At 42.6% G+C, this 22,055-nt stretch overlaps 1 protein-coding gene across 6 annotated transcripts; it reads right to left on the reverse strand.

Annotated features, from left to right (window-relative positions):
• Positions 1-639: 639 nt before the first annotated feature.
• On the reverse strand, positions 640-20,629 carry LOC149914413 (annexin A4-like). Of its 6 annotated transcripts, XM_090126542.1 has the most exons (7): positions 19,926-20,628; positions 18,738-18,833; positions 18,375-18,488; positions 17,396-17,452; positions 14,340-14,487; positions 3,346-3,388; positions 640-1,715 (listed from the first exon to the last, which is right to left on the reverse strand). In XM_090126542.1, the coding sequence occupies exons 2-7, from the start codon at positions 18,789-18,791 to the stop codon at positions 1,691-1,693; spliced, it is 441 nt and encodes a 146-aa protein (XP_089982668.1). In that variant the 5' UTR covers positions 18,792-18,833; positions 19,926-20,628; the 3' UTR covers positions 640-1,690. The 6 variants fall into 6 exon arrangements, 4 of the variants coding, with proteins under 4 accessions (XP_089982668.1, XP_089982672.1, XP_089982670.1 ...); XR_016460352.1 differs by adding an exon at positions 16,999-17,095 and having other exon boundaries at positions 640-3,388; positions 18,738-20,627; XM_090126546.1 differs by lacking the exon at positions 3,346-3,388 and having other exon boundaries at positions 18,738-20,627.
• Between the last annotated feature and the right edge of the window lie 1,426 nt (positions 20,630-22,055).

The following is a 22,055-nucleotide window of genomic DNA, read 5'->3' on the forward strand; positions in this document are numbered from 1 at the left end:
CTTCATTAGGGGCTGATGTTATCAATTTTGATGGCCACGTAGTGCTACCATACAGATTCAGGAACAAGAAAATGAAAACATTGAAAGATGTCATCTCTCTGAAATTTAAGACCTCTGAAAGTGAAGGTGTAATTTTCCATGGAGAAGGACAACAAGGAGACTATATCACCTTGGAACTCAAGAAAGCCAAACTTTTTCTAAATTTAAATTTAGGTAATTTTTTTTTTTTTTTTTTTTTTTTTTTTTTTTTTTTTTTTGGTATGCTTTTGTGTCCTTTTTAACACTTGTTCTGGTTTCAGCTGAAATAAAGATGTCCTGGCTTTTGCTTAGTCATGGGAGCATGTCCATGGCCAAGCCAGGACAGGCCACTTAGTGGGAAAAAGAAGTCACCACTATACGCATGACTGCAAGGGGAGGGTGGAGCCAGGACAGGTGGCCAGAATTAGGCCAAGGGTTATTCTATAAAATATGACATGCAGAAGGTCATGACTACTACCCTCTGCTGATCTTCCACAGATGGGGAGGAAACTGCATCCCATAGTCTGAGGGGAATGAAGAAAGTCTTCAAGGCCTTGGGACAGTTGGTGAAAGGGTCTGGGGCACAAGTTATTTTCTCTTCCCTCCCTTCGTTTTCAGGTGATGACATGGGATGGAATAGAAGGATCCAGTCCATAAATGCCTGGCTACAAGACTGATGCTATAGGCAGGGCTTTGAGTTCTTTGATCATGGCTGGTTTTATAAGACACCAGACCTGACAGTAATACATGGAAAAGGTTTATTTCACAGTAGCAAAAGGGTTCTGGAACAGGAATTAGCAGGGCTCATCCAAAGACCTGTAAACTAAGTTTGAAGGGGGATGGGGATGTAGATTGACTTGGACTGGTGGAGAAGTGCTCTAGTATTGATGAAGGCCAGGACATGGGACAGACACCCCTTGAGGGTTGCTGGGCATTGGTTGGTATGGGGTAAGAACTTGCATTGCTGGCAGGCCACAGGTCAGCAGGGAGTTGTATTTATTGCTGTGGATTGGTCAGTAGGTAGAGAGTAATTGCACTGTGGCTGTATAAAGTATGCATTTATATATTTATAGTTGCATTTCTTCCCATTTTCCTCTTCTTTCTTAGTGTATAGTTTTTATCTCAACCTGCAATTCCTGTTGTTTTTTTTTTTTTTTTTTCCCAATTCTCTCCCTCATTCCATCTGGGATGGAAAGGGGGAGTCTGGAGAGAGTGAATGGCTGTGTGATGTTTAGCTACGTGACAAGTTAAACCGCAATTCTCAAAAGAACTTATATCCTTCTTTTTCTTCAGATATGGCAGGCCACATAATTTAATTTTGTGAAAATATTCATCATTCCTTTTATGTTGTTCTTTTTTACTTCCTGTCCTATGTCCCCCCACTTTGTGTGAGATAACATGAAAGTAAAATCAAAATGAAGATCAACAATATATTATTATTAGAAACTTGTTGGAAAGGATTGGTAGGGGATTGGGAGAACTGTATTTGCCTCAGCTATAATTTCATCTTCAGAAACTTGCAAAATTGTTGAGATTGGAAGGACTTCTAGAGGTCATCTCGTCCATCCCCCAGCTCAAGCAGAATCAGCTAGAGCAGGTTGCCCATAAGTACATCCAGAGCTTCAAGTATCCAGAGCTTCAAATATCTTCAAGAGTGGAAATTGTCATTATCTCATTTTAAGAACACAATCAAGTGGCTGTGTGAAAGAAAGATGCTGTTTTTAATGCTAGGGGAATAAGGATCACTCTTAAAAATCTGCAGCAAAAAAAGATTACTGTATGGGAAGCTACAGGCCACATGAGGTTCAGTAACCTTCCTACAAAGAAACAGAGCTTGAAGATAGGCAGGGAGAAGGTCCTGTTTGTTTTTTTTTAAGCTATACTATGAAGCACTGGACCCACTGAAGCTGGTGAAAATTCTCGGAAGGATCAATAACCTTCAGCAAAAAAGCAGTAAAGATCATTTGTAGGAAAATACTGTATTAAGCCATGGCAGTGTGATTTGCTAGAATGTGTTGTCAACTTGCACATCTTTACTGATTTTCAGGCATGCTCCAGGAATGCATTGTCTTCTCATGTATTTAAAACATAGAAGAATACACTGAGTTATTGGGCAGTGCAGCGATTTTTTAAACTTCTTGGTGAATTTGTCATTTGCTGCTTCACTTGAGATATATACTACCTACCTTTCTGGCTTACTTATGTCAGCCAGACTGCAGTGAAATATGACCTCTGATGAGCACAGCTACCCAGGCAAAAGTTTCCAGAAAGCACAGCAGTAAGCTGCAAAACTGTATTTACGTTAACTTTAATTGCCTCCCAGAAAAATTGCAGAATCACAGATGGCCAGGGTTGGAAGGGACCTCAAGGATCATGAATCTCCAACCCCCCTGCCATGTGCACAGCCACCAACCTCCACATTTAATGCTAGACCAGGCTGCCCAGGGCCCCATCCAATCTGGCCTTGAACACCTCCAGGGATGGGGCATCCACAACCTCTCTTGGCAGCTGTTCCAGCACCTCACCACTCTCTCTGTAAAGAACTTCCCCCTGACATCCAACCTAAATCTTCCCTCTCTCAACTTAAACCCATTTTCCCTTGTCCTGCTGTTGTCTACTCTTTCAAAGAAATGACTCCCCTCCAGTTTGTAGGCTCCCTTTAGGTACTGAAAGGCTGCAGTGAGGTCACCCTGCAGCCTTCTTTTCTCCAGACTGAAGAAGCCCAGCTCCCTCAGACTATCTTGGTAGGGAAGGTGCTCCAGTCCCATGATCATCTCTGTGGTCGTCCTCTGGACCCTCTCCATCAGTTCTGTCTTTCTTGTACTGGAGGCTCCAGATCTGGACACAGTACTCCAGATGGGTCCCCACAAGAGCAGAGTGGAGAGGGACAATCACCTCCCTGTCCCTGCTGACCACCCCTTTTCTGATGGAGCCCTGTATACCATTTGCTTTCTGAGCTGCAAGAGCACTGCTGGCTCATGTTAAGTTTATCATCCATCAGGACGCCCAGGTCCTTCTCTGCAGGACTGCTCTCAAGGACTGCTCCTTTTACCTCATCTAGTGAAATGTGTCCCTACCCAGGGTGACACTTAGTAGAATGAAAAGGCTCTCACTGTGAGGGTACTCAAACGTGGAACAGGTGACAGAGATACAGAGGATCTCAATCCTCCCCAGATTAACCAGATATAAGTAAGCTTCACTGAATCTAACCTACAGAACCAACAACCAATGCTTGCAAGTTGTATTCCGTTCAGAGGCTTTCCTCAGAAAACGAGTCAAAGAAGAGAAGCTATGAAGCAGCGGTGAAGGGACAGCTGTCCCACTTACCCCATTAGTCCAGTGGACAGTTCAATGGTACAATTTTCTGCACCTATACAAGGCATAGAAAAAAATATAAGAAGTACCCAAGCAAAAGGGGTGCGTTGAGATCCTCTGGTACCATGGCAACACTGATGTCACCAAAAACAACACAACTAACTCAGTTTTCTTTAGTTCAGTAACAGTCTGTATGATTGTTTGCAATTTAGTCTTCATAGGAAACAGAATCACCGCTTTTCTCTCTACCTGAAGAGAATGTACACAGGGGTAAAGTGATGGGGGGACAGACACACTTATACATGCATCACTAAGCAAGAGCATCCGTAAATAAAAGCATGCTACATAAATGCCAGCTGTGGCTAAACAAATAGAATCATAGAATCACTCAGGTTGGAAAAGACATTCAAGATCATTGAGTCCAACGACCTAACCTTACTACCCTAACAAGCCTCTGCTAAATCATCTATCTGAGCAGCACATCCAAATGGTTTTTAAACACATCCAGGGATGCGATCTTTTAGGTAACAAAGAACTTTTTTATAGCTATAGTTTTATAAAGTTATTCTCTCAAGTTGTTCAATATACTTAGAACCAAAAGGGCAACTATGTACCATGAGAAATAAAGAAAACAAGGAGAGAGAAAACGAAGGAAGAAAGGAAGTAAGAACATGTTTATATTGAAAGAATTAAAAATCCACTACTTCAAGTTTCTGAAAAAGAAAAATAGAGATGTTACCATGCAAGGAATTAAGCAATAATTCTTTTTCCAGCAACCAATACAGAAATATGAAGTTCTGTTCGGAAAAATAAATGCTGAAAACAATTAATAATGTAAAAAAAATATTTATTTTCAGAACTTGCTAATTACATACATTCTTCTAAAAGTTTGAGGTTCCTTTATTAAAATAATTTTCTAATCTAGAAGTTATATAAGCACTTATGTGAAAAGGAAAGATTTATAGATTTCTCATGCAAAGGCTGCTCTGAAAGCAATGCCTTCTATTTTATTTTGTTGGCCCATGATATCAGAGGTAGATATCAGTAGTATAACAGTAGAGATTGAACATTCCCACCAGTATCCCACTAGATTTTGTTGCCATGATGGCAGCATAGTGGCAGTCTGTGAAAATTATATCTGACACAGAAGTGCACATGAAACAAAGATATAACTGAATTCCTCCATGTGGAAAAAACAGCATCCATTGACATTCTTCAATACTTGATGAACATTCACAGAGATTTAACGGTCAGTGTTAGCATAGTGTGTTAGGTGGTGTGTTTCAGCAGTGGTGACAGTAATAGTGGATCAAATCTGCTGCTCCAGGCTTTTTTTTTTTTTTTTTTAAACAATACGTGCAGCATACAAGCCCTTCTTCAATCACCACCAAAAATGCATAGCTAGTCATGGTGACTACATTGAAAAATAATCTTCTGTAGCTTAGAACTTATTCTATTTAAATGGAAACTATATTATATAAGATTATGATGATACAATTTGATAAATGGGAAGCATTACTTTCAGAGCAAAGAAAATATTTAAGGGAATGTATTTAAATCTTATTTAATTTATTGTGACGTTCTAAAAGATAAACAAAGTCCAAGTGTCCCATAAAAAAAAAAATTAGTATTTCTAAATCAATTTTTCTGAAGGAGGGCCACAAAGATGATCAGAGGGATGGAACACGTCCCCTGTGAGGACAGGCTGAGGGAGTTGGGCTTGTTCAGCCTGGAGAAAAGAAGGCTGCAGGGTGACTTCTTAGCAGCATTCCGGTACCTAAAGAGAGTCTACAAAGAGGAGGGGAGTCAACTCTTTGAAAGGGTAGATAATGGCAGGACGAGGGGAAATGGTTTGAAGTTGAGGGAGGGAAGATTTAAGTTGGATGTCAGGGGGAAGTTCTTTACAGAGAGAGTGGTGAGGTGTTGGAACAGCTGCCTAGAGGGGTTGTGGATGCCCCATCTCTGAATGTGTTCAAGGCCAGATTTTATGAGGCCCTGGGTAGCCTGGTCTAGCATTAAATGGGGAGGTTGGTGGCCCTGCATGTGCAGGGAGGTTGGCGATCCACAATCCTTGAGGTCCCTTCCAACCCTGGCCATTCAGTGATTCTGTTATAACATCTGTACATTCATTGATTATACAGTATTCCATCAAAAAACCTTAAAAAATCTTTTAAAAATGAACTAGCAATACATACTCTTCTAAAGGAAATGCTGAATGATTTAAAAAAGTGTTCAAGTGTAATTGAAAAATGTTTGAGTATGCAACTGAACATTTTGGTGGGATATGTATGCATGTAAAATAGATCTTTTTAAAATCTGACTTTGATTATGCATCCACTGATGCATAACAAATGTACTTGTATGGGATACACATTGCTGTTGCAGATCACAAACCTGTGGTGCCTGAGAATATCCACCAGTAACTTCACTACAGCTAGACATTTAAAAATAATGGACTGCTCAATTTGCTGTGGTTTCAAGAAGTTGATACAAAAATAAAACATTTTTTGTATCAGACTAAATATATGTTAAAAGAATGAAAAATATATGTTAAATTTTAATATTTCATTTAAAAATTGTACCATTCTTAGGTGCTGAGTTGATGACAGGGCCTGCTGGGCTGCTGTGTGTGTCTGGGGTGCCCTGTGCTGGACAGCCAGAACCAAAATAGACCCATACCTATTACTGTTAACCACTAGAGATAAGAAATTAGCTGAAGTCTGTTCTCACTTACTTTCATACCAGAATAACAAACACTTGCAAAGAAACAATCACAACTATTTCTTCCTGGGGAGTAGGTAAACAACCCACACTTTAAATACTTATTAAAAAAAAAAAAAAAGTTATTTTTGATCCTAAATCTGCAAAACTCTACTGTTTGAGGAGTACCATGGAGCAAATGAGGAAAATCACCACTTTTTATGATCTTCAAGATAAGAAGTCCCCTCTATGTGAAAACAAATAAGAAAAAAAAAAAAAAAAAAAAAAAAACATGCTAGAGAGTACATTAGAAAAGAATTAAGCTTTCAAACAGAGCATGTTTTCAAAGAGATCTTCAAATGCTTTCATAGTTCATTTCCCTCACTCTCCATTGTTTTAATACAAGTACTGAGACATGCACCTGTAATATCAGAAAAAGTAAATACCAAGCTATGCTTGCAGATGTTGAACTGTGACTATGCTGGCTGAAGATCAATTACATAGAAATTGTAGAAATATCCAGAATAAAAATATCTAAAGAGAAACAGAGAAAAAGAGGGTTGGATGCTTCGGATAACTCTTAAGTGTTCTATTCACTGTCACAAACAAAGCTACTAAGTTTACAGTGACTGCTGATAATTTTCTCACATCTGTGATTCTTTTTTTCTCCAAAATGAAAAACAATTTTAATTACAATGATTTAATACAGTTGCTACAAATATGAGAACATGATTAGACAAAACATATGCTTCAAAATGTTTCTTCCTATCTATCATTTAATATTTTTATGCAGTTCCATCACTTCTATGGTCATAGAAGTCCATCTTTTCATTAAGACAGTTTAGTGAACATTATTATTATGAGTAATAAAATATTATGAGAGGTTGGCAAAGAACCATTTACATGGATTATGAGACCACATAAGTATCTTCACAATTTAGGTGGAAAAAAAAAGTGTAAAAGAATAAATATGTATTCATATGTTTACATACATATGGACATATAGTTCATTCAGCATAGGGAGTTCCAGTGGCCATCAAGACACTTCATCAGTTTTTTGATCGTGAAGGTTTGTTTGTTTGTGAGCATAGGCTGATGAAACAAAATGTCCAGTATATCTATCTAGTGGCACTGGACAAAAGAAAATTGGTTAGGTTCCACACAAGTTAAATAGTGGCTTTCTTATCTACTTTAAATATTCCCTGTGATATTTTGATGTAATATATAGTTTTGGAGAGAATGGAGTTTCTGTGAAGTACATATGGCAACCATAGGAGAGAGTGATGGAGATATGAATAGTTGGTAGCAATAGCATGACAATGGCAAAGGAAATTACAAGTATCACAGAAATTTTTCTAATGATGAATACAGCTGATGAATGTGGAATTAATAGTGAAGAGGAACAATGGTTTCACTTAAAGTCACTACAGGCAAATAGGATTAACTTGTCAAAATCTGTTCAAGCTCTAATTTTTAGCACTTCAATATTTTCAAAACAGTTATTGTAAATATTCCTTTCAAATACTTATGGCTTAAGCCTTAACAGCATCTCCAAGTCTAATTTTTTTTTCTCTTGTAAATATTCACATGACCAAGATTTTGTTCACTGTACTATCTAAGGAGTAAATAATCTCCATAAAAAAATGTTCATTTCTTCATAAAATGATAAGGTCTGACTTGTTTATTTTTCTTCTTTTCTCTCCTTCCTTAAAAAGAAATCAGTCATACATCAGAATACTCTAACAGTAACATTTGACATAACAAGATAGAACTAGTCCATGAGCAAAGGTATCAGTGACTCCATTCCACTCATGCCATAAGATTTCAGCACCCAGAAGTCCTCAGAAGATTATCTTAAAAAGTGCTGTCGAAGACTGTTCAATAGGAATGCTACTGTTTTTTTTGTTGTTGTTTGTTTGTTTGTTTGTTTGTTTTGTATGCATTAGTCTGCTGCAGTATTGTGATTGAAGGAACTATTCGTATGGCAATGATTCTGCAGGAGCTTATTATGAACTTCAAAAATCAGTGATAAAATACAATATATATTGTAGTTGTCATAGGCTCCAGATGCCTTGAATTTGCTGATTGTCTAAAAAATTCATAAATGGGAACATGACGAGAGACATCTATCTATCATGTCTCTTTACTCTCTGTCTCAAAAAGAGCTTGAATATAAATATTCCATCAGCTTTGCATTAATGAATTCAGTGGATACTTTGCCTTCTGTAACATTACTTTCTTTCCTATGACTTGCTTTTTGATAAATTTTTCCTATGGCTTGCTTTCTGATAAATTATGTCACTGCAAATGTAAAGATCCTTTCTCCTCTTTTGAGTGTATTAAATATATTATATGTACCTGAAACTCTACAAAGGGGATGGGGAGCAAAATGCCTCCTATACTGTCAGAAAAGAGCAAGTCTGACACTGCCTTATGACACTAAATATGGACAAGTCTCTGGAGCTGGACAACATGTATCTCAGAGTCCTGAACTAACTGACTGATGTGGTTGCCAAGCTACTCTAAATCATTTCTGAATATTCATGGCTGTCAGGTGAAGGTCCTGGCAAGTGGAAAAAGGAATCATCACTCCCATTTTTAATAAAGGGAGAAAGGAAAATCTGGGAGACTATCGACCAGTGAGCCTTACCTGTGCCAGGGAAGATCACAGAGCAGAACCTCCATGAATCTACTCTAAGGCATGTGCAAGAAAGGGGAGGGGGGTGATTCAAGAATGCCAACACAGCTTCATCAAGGATAGACTATGCCTGACCATAGAAGTGCTCAGGTTGGAAAAGACCTCAGAGACCATCAAGTCCAACCACAACCTAACCAAACTTACCCTAATTCTAACAACCCTCTGCTAAATAATGTCTCTGAGCACAGTAAACAAATGGTTTTTAAACACATTCAGGAAAGGTGACTCAACCCTGCCTCTGGGGAGCCTATTCCAGTGCTTAACAACCCTTTCTGTAAAGAAGCTTTTCCTGATATCCAGCTTAAACTTACTCTGGCACAACTTGAGATCATTTTCCGTCATCCTGTCACCAGTGAGAAGAAACCAACCCTGCACTTGCTGTAAGCACCTGTCAGGTACTGGAAGAGAGTAATAAGGTCTCTCTTCAGACTCCTTTTCCCCAGACTAAACAGCCCAATTCCTTCAGTCGCTCCTCATACGGCATATTTTCCAAGCCCTTCACAAGCCTTGCAGCCCTTCTTTGGACCTGCTCGCACCCCATGTCCTTTCTGTATTGAGGTGCCCAAAACTGAACACAGTACTCGAGGTGAGGCCTCACCAGTGCTGAGTACAGGGGCCAAATTACTTCCCTAGTCCTGCTCACCACACCATTCCTGATCCAAGCCAGGATGCCACTGGCCTTCTTGGCCACCTGGGCACACTGCTGGCTCGTATTCAGCTGACTGTCCATCAATATACCAGGGTCCCTTTCTGACAGGCAACTTTTCAGCCACTCCTTCCCAAGCCTATAGGGTTGCCTGGGGTTGTTGTGACCAAAATGCAGGACCTGACACTTGACGCTATTGAATCTCACACGGTTCACCTTGGCCCATCAATCCAGTCTATCCAGGACCTTCTGTAGCACCTTTCTCCCCTCTGGCAGATCAACACTCCCTCTCAATTTGGTGTCGACTGCAAACTTACTGAGGGTGCACTCAATCCCCTCATCAAGATTGTTAATAAAGATGTTAAATAGAAGCGGCCCCTGTACTGAACCCTGGGGGACACTGCTCATGACCAGCCGCCAACTACATTCAACTCCATTGATCACAATTCTTTGGGCTTGGCCATCCAGCCAGTGTTTCACCCAGCAGAGCATACATCTATTCAAGCTATGGGCAGCCACCTTCTCCATGAGAATGTTGTGAGGGACAGTGTCAAAGTCTTTACTGAAGTCCGGGTAGATCACATCGACAGCCTTACCTTCATCCACTAAATGGCTCACCTTGTCATAGAATGAAATCAGGTTTGCCAAACATGATCTACCATTTGTAAACCCATACTTACTAGGCCTGATCCCTTGGTTGACTTTTAATTGGTCCATTATGTCTCCTGAGATTATCTGTTCCATAATCTTCCCTGGTACTGAGGCGAGACTGATAGACCTGGAGCTACCAGGATCATCTTTCCGTCCTTTTTGAAGATGGGTGTCACATTTGCCAGTCTCCAGTCCACTGAGACATCCCCGGTTAGCCAGGACTGCTGAAGGATGATGAAGAGTGGCTTGGAAACCACATCCACTAACTCCTTCAGCACTCTAGATGCAATCCATCTGACTCCATGGACTTTTGAGCATTCAGCTTCTGGAGCAAGTCCAAAACCATCTCATCATGGACTATGCAGGGCCTATTCTGTTCCCCATCCCTATCTACCAGTGCAGGAGGCTGTGTTCCCAGGGAGTAACAAGTCTTACTATTAAAGACTGAGGCAAAGAAAGCACTTAATACCTCAGCTTTATCCTGATCCTTGGTCACCATGTTGCCCTTGGTGTCCAACAAGTCATGGAGGTTCTCTCTAGCCCTCCTCTTGCTGTTGATATATTTATAGAAATATTTATTGTTGTCTTTTATCTTAATGACCAAGCTCAATTCTAACTGGGCTTTGGTTTTTCTAATTTTCTCTCTGCACAGCTTCACTACATATCTGTAATCGCCTGGAACAGCTTGAAAAGCGGGCTCATGTAAAATCAAATGAGATTCATCAAACCAAAATGTAAGGTGTTGCCACTTGGGTTGGAGCAATCTCAGATATGTGAACAGACTGGGAGAAGTACTCAATGAGAGCAGCTCTGTCAAGTAGAACTTGGGGGTCCCAGTGGATAAAGAGCTGGATGTGAGCCAGCATTGTGCACTTGCAATTTGGAAGGCCAACAGTATACTGGACTGCCTCAAAAGAAGGGCAGCCAACTGGGTAACAGGAAGAAGTTGTCCCCCTCAGTTCTGTTTTTGTGAAGTCACGCCTGAAATACTGTGCCCAGGTCTTAGGCCCTGAAGACAATAAAGATGTGGAGCTGTTGGAATCAGTCCAGAGGGCAGCCACAAAGATGATCAGAGGGCTGGAGCACCTCTCCCGTGAGGTTCAGGAAGTTGGGCTTGTTTATACTGGAGAGGAGGATTGTTTTTCTGGGGAGACCTCATTGTGACCTTCCAATACTTCAGAGGAGTTTATGAACTGGCAGAAAACCAACTTTTTTCATGGTCTATTAGTGAGAACGGGCAAGAATGGTTTTAAATTAAAAGAAAGGAGATTTAGGTTAGATGATAGGAGGAAATTTTTTATTCACTGTGGTAAAGGACTGGAAAAGGTTGCCCAGAGAAGATGCAGATGCTTTTTCCCTAGAGGCATTCAGTGCCAGTCTGGATCAGGCCCTGGGCAACCTGATCTAGTGGTTGATAACTATGTTCATGTGAGGGCATTGGAACCACATGATATTTAAAATCCCTTCCAACATAAGTCATTCTATGATTTTAAAATGAAAGCTACAACTCCCGTTGACTACAGTATATATTTTTTTAATGTTAAATATTTTGTTTGCTTCTCTTCCCACACAGTTAAAATCTTTTCTAAATTTGACATCAGCACTTATTCACAGAGAGAAATGTAAAGAACATTTTCAATCTTACTGTAGAGGGAGCCTTTAATTTATTTATTTATTTATTTATTTATTTATTTATTTATTTATTTATTTTTGTGACTTCCAAGAGATCTATTAGAAAGTAACGTCACAGATCTCATCTGCAGTTTCAAACATAGAAAAATCTCAAAGCAAGAAGGCAAGCAAATAATTAAATGAATAAGAGCACCTTGAAAGGAAATATTTTGTAATTTTACAAACTTCTCTAGGGAATAGATGTCATCTCTAATTCTCTTTTAAAGTTGAACCTTTTTTTTAATTCACATTGCTGTGCAAGGAAGAATGTGGTTTCCATTTCTGACACACAAAAAATAATGTGTATTTTATCAGCATACTCAAGAAAAATAAGAACAAATCAATATGGCAATTAATGACCACGTATTTCAATATGTGGTTTAATGAGAGTTCTTAATACTCTGAGACTAATAACCAGATTGCTGTATTGTGCAATGAAATATTTTTTTAGCACTAAGTTTATGACTTTCCAATTAAACCTTTACTATGAGAAAATGTGCAAGTTCTACATCTGAAATATGTTCTCAAATATTCTCTAAATAAAAGACTGCATTCAATATAAACCTACAAACTTGAAGAAAAATATATGATTGTAAGGTATTAAGCAACCTTTTGCTTTAGGTACTGTTTCAAAAAGTTTCACAAATTGGATTAGATGCCCATGTTTTAATCAGGCTTAAAAAATTGCTACTTATCTATACAGTCAGTTTCTTCACTGACAGCAGGATTAATCTGCAAATCTCACTGGTTAATGACAATGCTTCAATATACAATACTAATTATAGGGCTAAAAACTTTGATCCTGCTGAATTCTGTATCTATGGAACAATGTAACTTTACATAAGTTGCTCCAAATAATGCATCTGAAAACAAGTTTGGAACTCTCAAACATTATTCTGTTTTTCCAAGAAGTCATAAGACAGTGAACTTTTCTTCTCAACTGCGCTGCTGCTGTCTACTGGTTTCAGCATACTGACTCAAGGACAGCCTGATTCCTGCTTCTAAAATCTACACAGTATTTTAGGAGAGGTTTTTTTTGTTTCTTTGTTTTGTTTGTTTGGGAGGAGAAAAAAAAAAAAGTTCCTATAGACATATAAATGTAAAACATTATTATTAATGTCATTAACAAAATACTGAAATAACTTATAATACTAGCAGTTCAATGCTTCTCTTCGAGGAAAACAAAAGGTTAGGTTTCTTACTTCAGTTGTCTGTGAAGACAAATTTTATCAGTATTTTTTTAGTTGATTCATTATTTCCTTGATAGATGTGTTTTATTTTTCTCCAGAAATATGCAGTCTTTCAAGCAGACAACTTTTCATCCAGTGACAGAAATAATTTTGTTAGCCAACTATGCTTTTCCTCACATTTAGTTTCAGACTCCAAATTCATCTTGTAACGTGCTTACAGTGCATAAGATATCAATTTAATTAAAAAAAAAAAAAAAAAGGAAACAAAACAAAAACCTAAAACCTTTTGCTTGTAAATATTTTTGGCTAAAAAAAAAAACAACAAAAAAACAAACAAAAAAACCTACAACTTAAAAATATTTTCTTTTTTTTGTTGTTGTTTAAAAAAGTGTTGTATTAAAAAAAAAAAAAAGTTGGTTTCTGTCTCCATATACTTGTATTTGTATAGTAGATATACTTAAATGTAAAAAAATGTAATCATGATGTGAAATCAACCATGTTATAGTGTTGGCTACACTTAAAACAGCATATAAAATATTTTAGTAGAGTGAAAGCACATAGCCAAGTCAAAGCAACAGAAATCACAAGATATTTTTGCTAGTTAATTAACATAATTGCTAGTTACCATGACAAAGTGTTTCAATAGGTCTTAAATCACTTGATGTCAATGGAAGAGTCTTCAAGATAGGTGCTTCTTAACTTGTTCTAACATTTTTTTTTTTTTTTTTAAGATAAATCTCAAGTATTTATTTCCCCTAAAACACCTACAAGAATACTGTACTAAATTTGCATAGAAATAGGACATCAGACATTTACAGTTTGCAGGCATGTGGACTTCACGTAAGCACCCACAGGATCAAATTCAAGGAATGGTATTTAGAAACTACACTTGCTTTTCTTAAAACTTGATCTGTTGTGCTCTTAACCACTTGCACCATTGCTCATCTCGTTTTTTTTTTTTAGAAGAGATTCTAAAGTTATACTCAAATATTAAAGGAAAAATCTCCGAAAAACATGTCATATTTAGACAAGGTGAGCTTCTTCAATTGAATTTTTACTTGTTTTATTTTTATCTTTGTCATCAGGCAATGAATTATGTCTTGTTTCCCTCTCAAGACCCAGCATGAAATGTATCTGAATGCTATCTTTTCCTCAACTGGTCTATTCAAGTCTTCTGCAAAAACAATTTTGAAGATCAAAAGTAGTGATTTCAAAGCACTCTTAGTAATTCTAATGCTGTATTTCCTATAGAAGAGCTAACTAGAAACTCAGAATAAAGGATACAGTAAATATTAAATTAAGCTCCAGTTATTACAATTAGTAATCCTGGAATATCTTCATGCATTTTAGCAAAAAGCACTTGAGATTCAGATTTAATCTGAAATTCAAAGACAGTTTCTATTTAGATTTTTTTTTTTTTTTTTTTAAGGAATATAATGGAAAAACTTACAGTAGGAGCAGCCGTAGACCTCAATTCTTAACCCAATTTGGCCTTCTCCATTCCAATCTAAAGGAACTATACGTACATAGCGAGCAATGACTGGGTGTTGCAAATCATGTCGGACCACACTATCAGAGTTTGTGTTTCCAGGAAATGCCTAAGGGAAAGAATAAGAAAATTATTTTATTATTTCTATCTCATACACTGTAAAGATTCTGTTATGAAGGAAAATTTTAGGTAGTGAAGACCTCCGAGTGACTAGTTAGCACTTAAGTTTGGTTAAAATGTTTTCTTTGATACTGAGCAAATGAACAGTGGTTTTAAAAAGTTTTGTAGTGCTCACAACACAAACACTGTAGCACTGGAACCTCGTGCTTTCTCCACAATAGATACAGTAAATTCAGATAAGAGCTGCTGCTAGATAAGAAAGTATTTTGCATCACTGATCCATTGCTCAGTTACTAAAACATTTATAAAGATGTCCAAAAGGGTTGTTCTGTGACAAGATACCCATCCTCTAACAGATTACAAACAGCAGTCACTGTCTTGTAAACAGAAACACTGATATATCCTATTTCCTACAGCAGACCCTCCAATTTCTCAAATTTCCAGGAATACAAAGATCTTTCTTTATTTTTTATGTACTACCTTCTGGAAAATGAGCACACAGTTTCTCTCCTAACCATAGTTACCTCCCACAGCAAAATCAGCTCTTTTTTGACTTTGGAAGTCAAAAAAGTACAAAACACAGTACTCTGTCATGGTTTTATAATTTTGTTATCGGTATTCCACACCAAACATCATGTAAAGCACGGGTAATTAAAGAGTTAATACTCCAGTTCCGTGGACTGACAACTTTCTGGATGCCTGGTTCTCAGAAGAAAGGAAGAACTACACATCCCAGGGGACTTCATGTTCAGAGAGGAAGATAAGCCATGGGAGGGAGTCATGCGATCTTGCTCTCTGGCTCTCTTGCTCACTGCCTAGCAGTGTGTGGGTCTGCTCCCCAACCGTGTGCCTTCAGTTCAAAGTAGGCCTTTTAGTTTCGGACACTCTCTCTCTCTTATTTGATTTATTAGCCTCAATTTCAATTATATTATATTATATTGTGTTATCTTGCATTCCAATATCATGTTTAGTAAAATTAAGTTTTCCTCCTTAGATTGTTGCTGCTGTTCTGGTTTCTGGGCCCAGCTCCCATCTCCCTTCCCTTCCCCCTTTTCCGTCCTGTTTTTGGGCCAGGGGGCCTATGGGCTTGCTGCCCCCTGTCGAGGGCACACGTTGATCTAGATAACTCCGTGACAGACTCTCAAGTAAAATTTAAAAATGAATGAAGTAAATTCAGTGCTTCTTTTGTAATTTTGTACCTCTTGGTAAAAGATTTCATAGTACTCTGCTTAAAAGTAAATGATACCTATCTGTTAACATAACAGATTTTATTGTCTTTTCATCTCATGCACAAACCATTTGTTTTCTAATGGTAAATGTTAAAGATTGCCTTTTAGTTATTTTCAGCATTTTCAGAGAAACATCATAAGTCTTCATGAGTAATTTTCAATAAAACGAGTATCTTGGAGCAGTAAACAAAGAAAGGTGATCTTTGCCACACAAATAAACCCATATAGAATCCTATAATACATTCAAGTACTGGAAATAAAAAGAAATGAAGAAACAACTAGGCTGTAAATATATCTACTGCAAAATATAGTCATCAAAATTTTGTAAAGCCAAAAATTTAGGTTGACACTTTGCATATAGATACAGCACTAGATATTTCAGATGAGTATCCATCTTGTATACTGCACAGTAGATCTAGGTGTAGGTAAAGATTCACAGAACCCTTTCCTTGATGAGCTAAAAAAAAATAATGCATGTAATATTTTTTATAAGGTTGGTTGTTTGTACTGCTGCAATTATTGTGCTAAATAATGATGAAGACACTCGTGGCTTCATAGTAAAACTTGTTAGGTACAAAAATTAATGCCTGTGAAGCACTTCCATATTTGAGTGCTAAGCATTTATGAGAAATACAATAGTTCTGTATTCTGAGCTGAATAGCAGACAGACAACAACAAAAAGCACAGGCCGAACAAGAACTAAACAATCTATTGAATAACTGCCTACCATCTCAGATTTAATGCTGTTATGTCCTTGTTAGCAATGCCTCTGTACCATCAAAAACTATGGCAGAAAGTCACAGAGATTCAAAGGACCGCTTTGCAACAAGCTCCTCGTATACTGCATGAACATTCTTTCATCCCTGCAGCACTCTCAGCTAAATCAGGATCGCCCCACAGAAATAATTCATTTTCACTGCTAACAGTCTTGCGAATTGGCCTACCACAGCTAGTACCATTTTCAAGACCTGCTGCTTTGTGCTGCCAATCAAGTTTCTTAGCTCCTCTCCCCCCTGCCCCAATGGCAGTCACACTTCATGATCTCTGCTTTCCATGCTGGAGCTGCAGTTGGACTTAGGTTTCTCAAGTCCCTTTCAGTCTCAGGAGGGAATAAAACAGCCAGAATGGAATGGATGCAATGCGGCTCTCTCTAGGACACCTGCTGCCTCAGAAGAGTTCACATCTACTGGACAGCTACAGAGCTCCTACAAAAGCATCACACACAAACAAGGAAGGAAAGAAAAACCCAGGACACTGTGCAGGGGTCCTACCTCTCACTAGGTGATGATACCTGTTCCGTGTACAGAGGATGGACATAAACTGCACCTCATCTGTTCCCCACTTCTTCTCCCCCGCTTCGTACAGGCACTTCAAGACATTAGGGGTGACAAAGTAAGGCTCATGGAGAAGACTGGGCGTACAGGAGATCTTAAATCCCTTGCAGCTAGAGCACTGCTGGCGCGTACTTGTCTAGATCACCGATATTTTCCAACAAGCACCTACCAGGCACGGCAACCCACAGCCCTGCCAAGTAGCCAGCCTGTCGAGAGACCTCTCATTAGAGACTTGCAAACAAGGCTAAAAGCATTATTTCCATTTCACAGGCTGGCTTCTCTTCACCACGCATCACCTGCACAAGAATAGATTGGGAAGCACATTACTACGCACCTGAGCATCTTGCTGAGCATGGGCATCATCCACATACATTCCTTCATCTCTGTTTCCCTGCAAAGACACAAGGATAGAAGACTCAGTTCACCAGAGCATCTACTGGAAGCAACTCCTGAGAATTCCCCGTTCATGAAAAGCTGCTGGGGATGGATAATGGAGTCCTTCAAAGGGAACACTAGCTTACAAATGAAATGCAGCTCAGATGTACTTTGGGCTTCCTTCTGAAACGAGCAGCAACCCACTTTACTGGGACATTTAAAGAAGAGCCCACAGCACTCATGCACACCCAGAGTCAGAGTTCCCTCCCCGGAGAGGCTGGGTTTGAGGAGCAGGTCATGGGACACACAGGGTGAGAAAAAGCCAGCCTGGAGCTCCTCACCACTGAGTGCAGAGCTGTGCCCACAGCTCTGAACATTCACCCCCTTCTCCCCTCAGCTTGGCTCACCGTTGCGAGGGACACGAGGACCCTTCGAAACATGGGAGATGTGTCAGATACGATGCCATCCTCAAGGGAGCAGCCATATTCCAGCAAGAACACACACACAGCACCCGTTAGGAGCAGGGCCACCACCTGGGTGCTGCCCACAACATTTGCCAGCTGTAACCTAGCTAAGTACAGAACTGTGCCCAGGGCTCCCAGCAGCACTGCAGCACTCCAGCCATCATCATTAGTGCTACAGCCTCCAATTAAGAAGCGCAGACAGAAGGAAACTGACAAGAGAGCCTTTCGCACTCCTTACGAAGCTTGTAGTTCTCATTAATGCCACAAATCTCTCCATTGGTGCGAGAAGCCAGAATTTCCATTGGGCAACCTTCATCTGCTCCTGCTCCCTAGGGAATCACCAAGGCAAGACTTAAGATACCAGCACCTGCTTGTGACGTGCAACCAGGTTTCTTTAAGAGAGAGAAGACATGCATAACAAAGCAGTAAGTCCTTGGCCAGAACTTAAGCAATACAAAAGGAAGATTTCCAAACCTTCACAGCCCTCCTTAGTTCGTGCACGTCATACATGGTGGTGGGAGTCATCACCCCAATGATCACCCTCTCAAAATTCCCACTCAGCTCCGACTTCAAGTCATCAATCAAATCCTAGAAGGCAAAGAGGAGAAAGGAGTTGGCAGAAGGGACGGCCTTTGAGGACAGAGGAACTGAGCTGTTCAGCACTCCTCTTCAGGCTCCAACCCTCCTTGCATCAACAACTGCTCTGAACTGAACAAGAACAAAACAACCTTGGTCAGGTGAAGTCTCTGCCGACCTTTCTCTTGTAGAGATTGGGTCGTTTTTCACTTTGCGCCCAAGTGACACAACCACGTTCATGCATCTCTGCAGACCACCCACCCTGCCAGTAGTGCTCTTAGAGGTGATCAGAACCCAGCTGACGCTGGGAAACATTTAGTTTGGTCAAGACGTCAGTGATGGCATCTTCATCCGTGCCTGCAAGAAACAAATGGAAGCTAGTCAGGATGCTTGCACAAGGATCAGAAGTGCCCTCTGGTCTTGTGCCACCTCCAGTCCCTCACACAGCCGGCTCTCAACAGCTCCAGGACTACATCGATGCACACAAAGCTGCCAGGACCCACGCCACCAGAGCAGCTGCATTCTGGGACACGAAGGGCAGTTCTGTTTCCACTTTCCAACAATTTTTAGGGCAGTTGTGCAGCAGAGCAGTGCAAGCAGCTATGCTTCCCTCTATCAAACCACCAGAGCAGCCCTTCGCAGTGCTGGGGAAAAAATAAAAGTTGACCATGGAGGGAGATCAACTTAGCAAAGCCCTTCATGGCCTTCCTGAGAGCCTGCGCTTCTTGCTCAGCGCTGAAACTTGAGACCCCCTCGATTGTTGCCTAAGGCCACAAGAAAAGGATTTAGCAAAGGCAGACCGACGCACGCAGAGTTGAACTGGAAAAAAAAAAGAAGACAAACATAAAAGATGTGAACACAGAGATAGTAAAACTCCACCCACACAACTGATGCTTCTCTCTCACTTCTGTCTCACACGGCAGCCTGTTCTAGTGGGACTTCCCAAGCATATCAGAAAGAAGCCACGGGGGCACAACTGCATGGAGAACATATCTCCATACTGCTGCCCACGGAGTACCGGGTTTCCAGTGAAACAAAAGCTGGACCACCCGGCATCTGTGTTCAGGCCCACCAGGCCTTCTTCCTAGCAGTTCTCCACGTCAATCATAAAGCAATGCACTCCCATCATAGCCCTAGTCCTGACTTCTCTTGTAGCAGGTAAGGACCAGTATTCTGCACCATTCCTTTTGCTCTGCTCGGCACTGGGAAGGCTGCAGCTGGAGAACAGCGTCCAGCTCTGGGCTCCCAGTACAGGAGACAGCTGGACATGCTGGAAAGAGTCCAACGCAGGGCTACCAAGATGGTGAAGGGACTGGAACACCTCTGCCATGACAAGAGGCTGAGAGAGAGGGGGCTGCTCAGCCTGGAGAAGGGGAGCTCAGGGGGATCCCACCCACGGCTGTAGAAGTTCTGCACAGAAGTTTGTCCTGATATCCAACCTAAACTTACCCCATGCCTGTGTGTCCTGCGGAACCCCACAGATGTGACAGTGGGCTGCTTCTCAAAGGAAACCAGTGCTCGGCGTCGGGAGCGGTGGAGGAAGCAGCTGATCCTGCCAATAACGCTGCCATCGCGCGTCCCTCCCCGGGACTCCCACACCTTCCTCTCCCCAGCCCGGCTCGGCTCCTCGCAGGCTGCAGACACTGCTGAGGCACTCGCGCTCCAGGCCGTCATCTTCTTCCCGTGCCGCCGGACCGCTCTCTGCAGGGCTGCGCTGAGCTCCTGCTGCTGCACCAGAACCGCAGCTCCCGTGCTGACGGACGGCGGAGCTTCGTGCCGGCACCCACAGCACGCGGCCCCCGGGCTGCTGGCGGCACGGCAGGATGCTCCCGTCCCCGCCTCCCTCCCACCGCCCCTCGGCTCCGGCATCCTCCCGTTATCCGCCTGAGGAAACGAAGGCCCCGCACAGGGCTCTGGACGGGCTGACCGACGGCTGATGCCAACGGAACGACGTTCAACACCGGCACGCGCCGGTCCCGCACTTCGGTCACGACGACCCGAGGCATCTCTGCAGGCCGGGGGCAGAGCGGCTGGAAGGCCGCGCGGAGGAAAAGGATCCGGGGGCGCGGGCCCCGGGGCCCCGGAAGCGGAGCGGGCGCGCGGAGCGAGGCAGCGCCGCGGGCAGCCGGGCCGGGGCCACGCGGGACGCGCGCGATGATGACGCAATGACGGCGCGACCGCGGGCGCAAACGACCCCGCCGGGAGCGCCCGCCCCGTTCCGCGGGCCGACCAATAGGAGAGCGGAAGAGGCGGGGCCGAGCGCGGGCTCTCCGCCAATGGCGGCCGCGGGATTCCGTGCCGGGAAAGCGGCGCTCCGCCGCCCCGCGTCCCCGCCGCCGCCCGCCCCGCGCCTCGGGGCCCCGTCCGTCCCGCGTCAGAACGGAGCCGTCCTCCGGAGTCGGCGTCGCGGCGGGGCGCCGCCGGCTGAGAACCGGCGGCTGACTGCGAGCGGCGGGACGCCCGGTGTCCGGGAGCGGCTCCTGGCCGAGCCGGGCAGCCCCGAAAGAGAGGGACCGACCCCGCCGATCGAGACGCGTCGGAGCCCGGCAGAGTCGGGCGGCCGCCTTCGGTTCCGGCTCGGCTCGGCTCGAACGGTCAGCAGCGCCGTGCTGAGCCGCTGCCCCGCAGGCGGAGGACTCGACTGCCGTTTTCTGTATTCACGTCTGTCCGAGAAGAAAGCTGGCGGCGCTGGCGCTGACCAGGGAGAGGGAGGCCGGGGGCCGGAAAGCTCTCGGGCTGCGGCTCCAGGGCAGGCAGAGGAAGTCACGGCGCCGGTGACATCAGCCGGGCTGCTGGGACCTGCGTGCTGTCACGCTGCGTTTCCGTGACGACGGCGGGCTCTCCCCGAGGAGCCGAGGGCAGCTTTGCTGCTGAGTTCGTTACCCGACGAAGCCCGACGCGGGGGGGCTGGGCAGACAGTCTTGCCAAAGAGGCCCGTGCTACAGCAAGATTGACAGCACGACGCCTTTTGTTCCCCTTGAGCCCTGGCCAGGCTTCGGGGCGAAAACCAAGAGGAGAAAGAGGGCAGCGGCTGTTCCCTCGGACTGCTCCGTACATTGGTTTACTGTGTGCTAGAAAGGCTGGAGCTGCTTGCAGCGGCTCTGGACGCCTCACTCGTGGGATGGATGCATTGCTGTGCAACTTCCCCATGGCTGGGAGAGGTTCTTCAGATCCTCCCTGCAAACGGGGCTCCCCAGTGACTGCAGATCTGGCTGATGGTAAAGTGCTGGGGCAATTGGTCGTGGATCTTTCTTCACCACTGTGCTCACGTGGCAATGAGTAGGCCCACTGCCTTGCTTATTCCCTTTACTGCTAAGCTTCTCTTTTGGCTATAGACGCTGCCAATATTACTGTTGGTTTTATTTTGTCATAGGCAGTAAAATAAGCCTATCCCAAAGACGTTGGTGTCTTTGTTGCAGCTGTTGAGCCCACCGATTGGCACAACAGCATTAACACATGATGGGCACGTAACTTGGACATCAGGAACGTGACTTCAAAGGCTTCAAAGCATCGGGAATGTCTCCTTTGGAGAGAGACTGAGAGGTTTGGGCTTGTTGAGCCCGGAGAACAGAAGGCTCA

This window comes from Phasianus colchicus, chromosome 29 (genome assembly GCF_987193195.1).
Source record: "Phasianus colchicus chromosome 29, bPhaCol1.hap1.1, whole genome shotgun sequence".
NCBI classification, from domain to species: Eukaryota; Metazoa; Chordata; class Aves; order Galliformes; family Phasianidae; genus Phasianus; species Phasianus colchicus.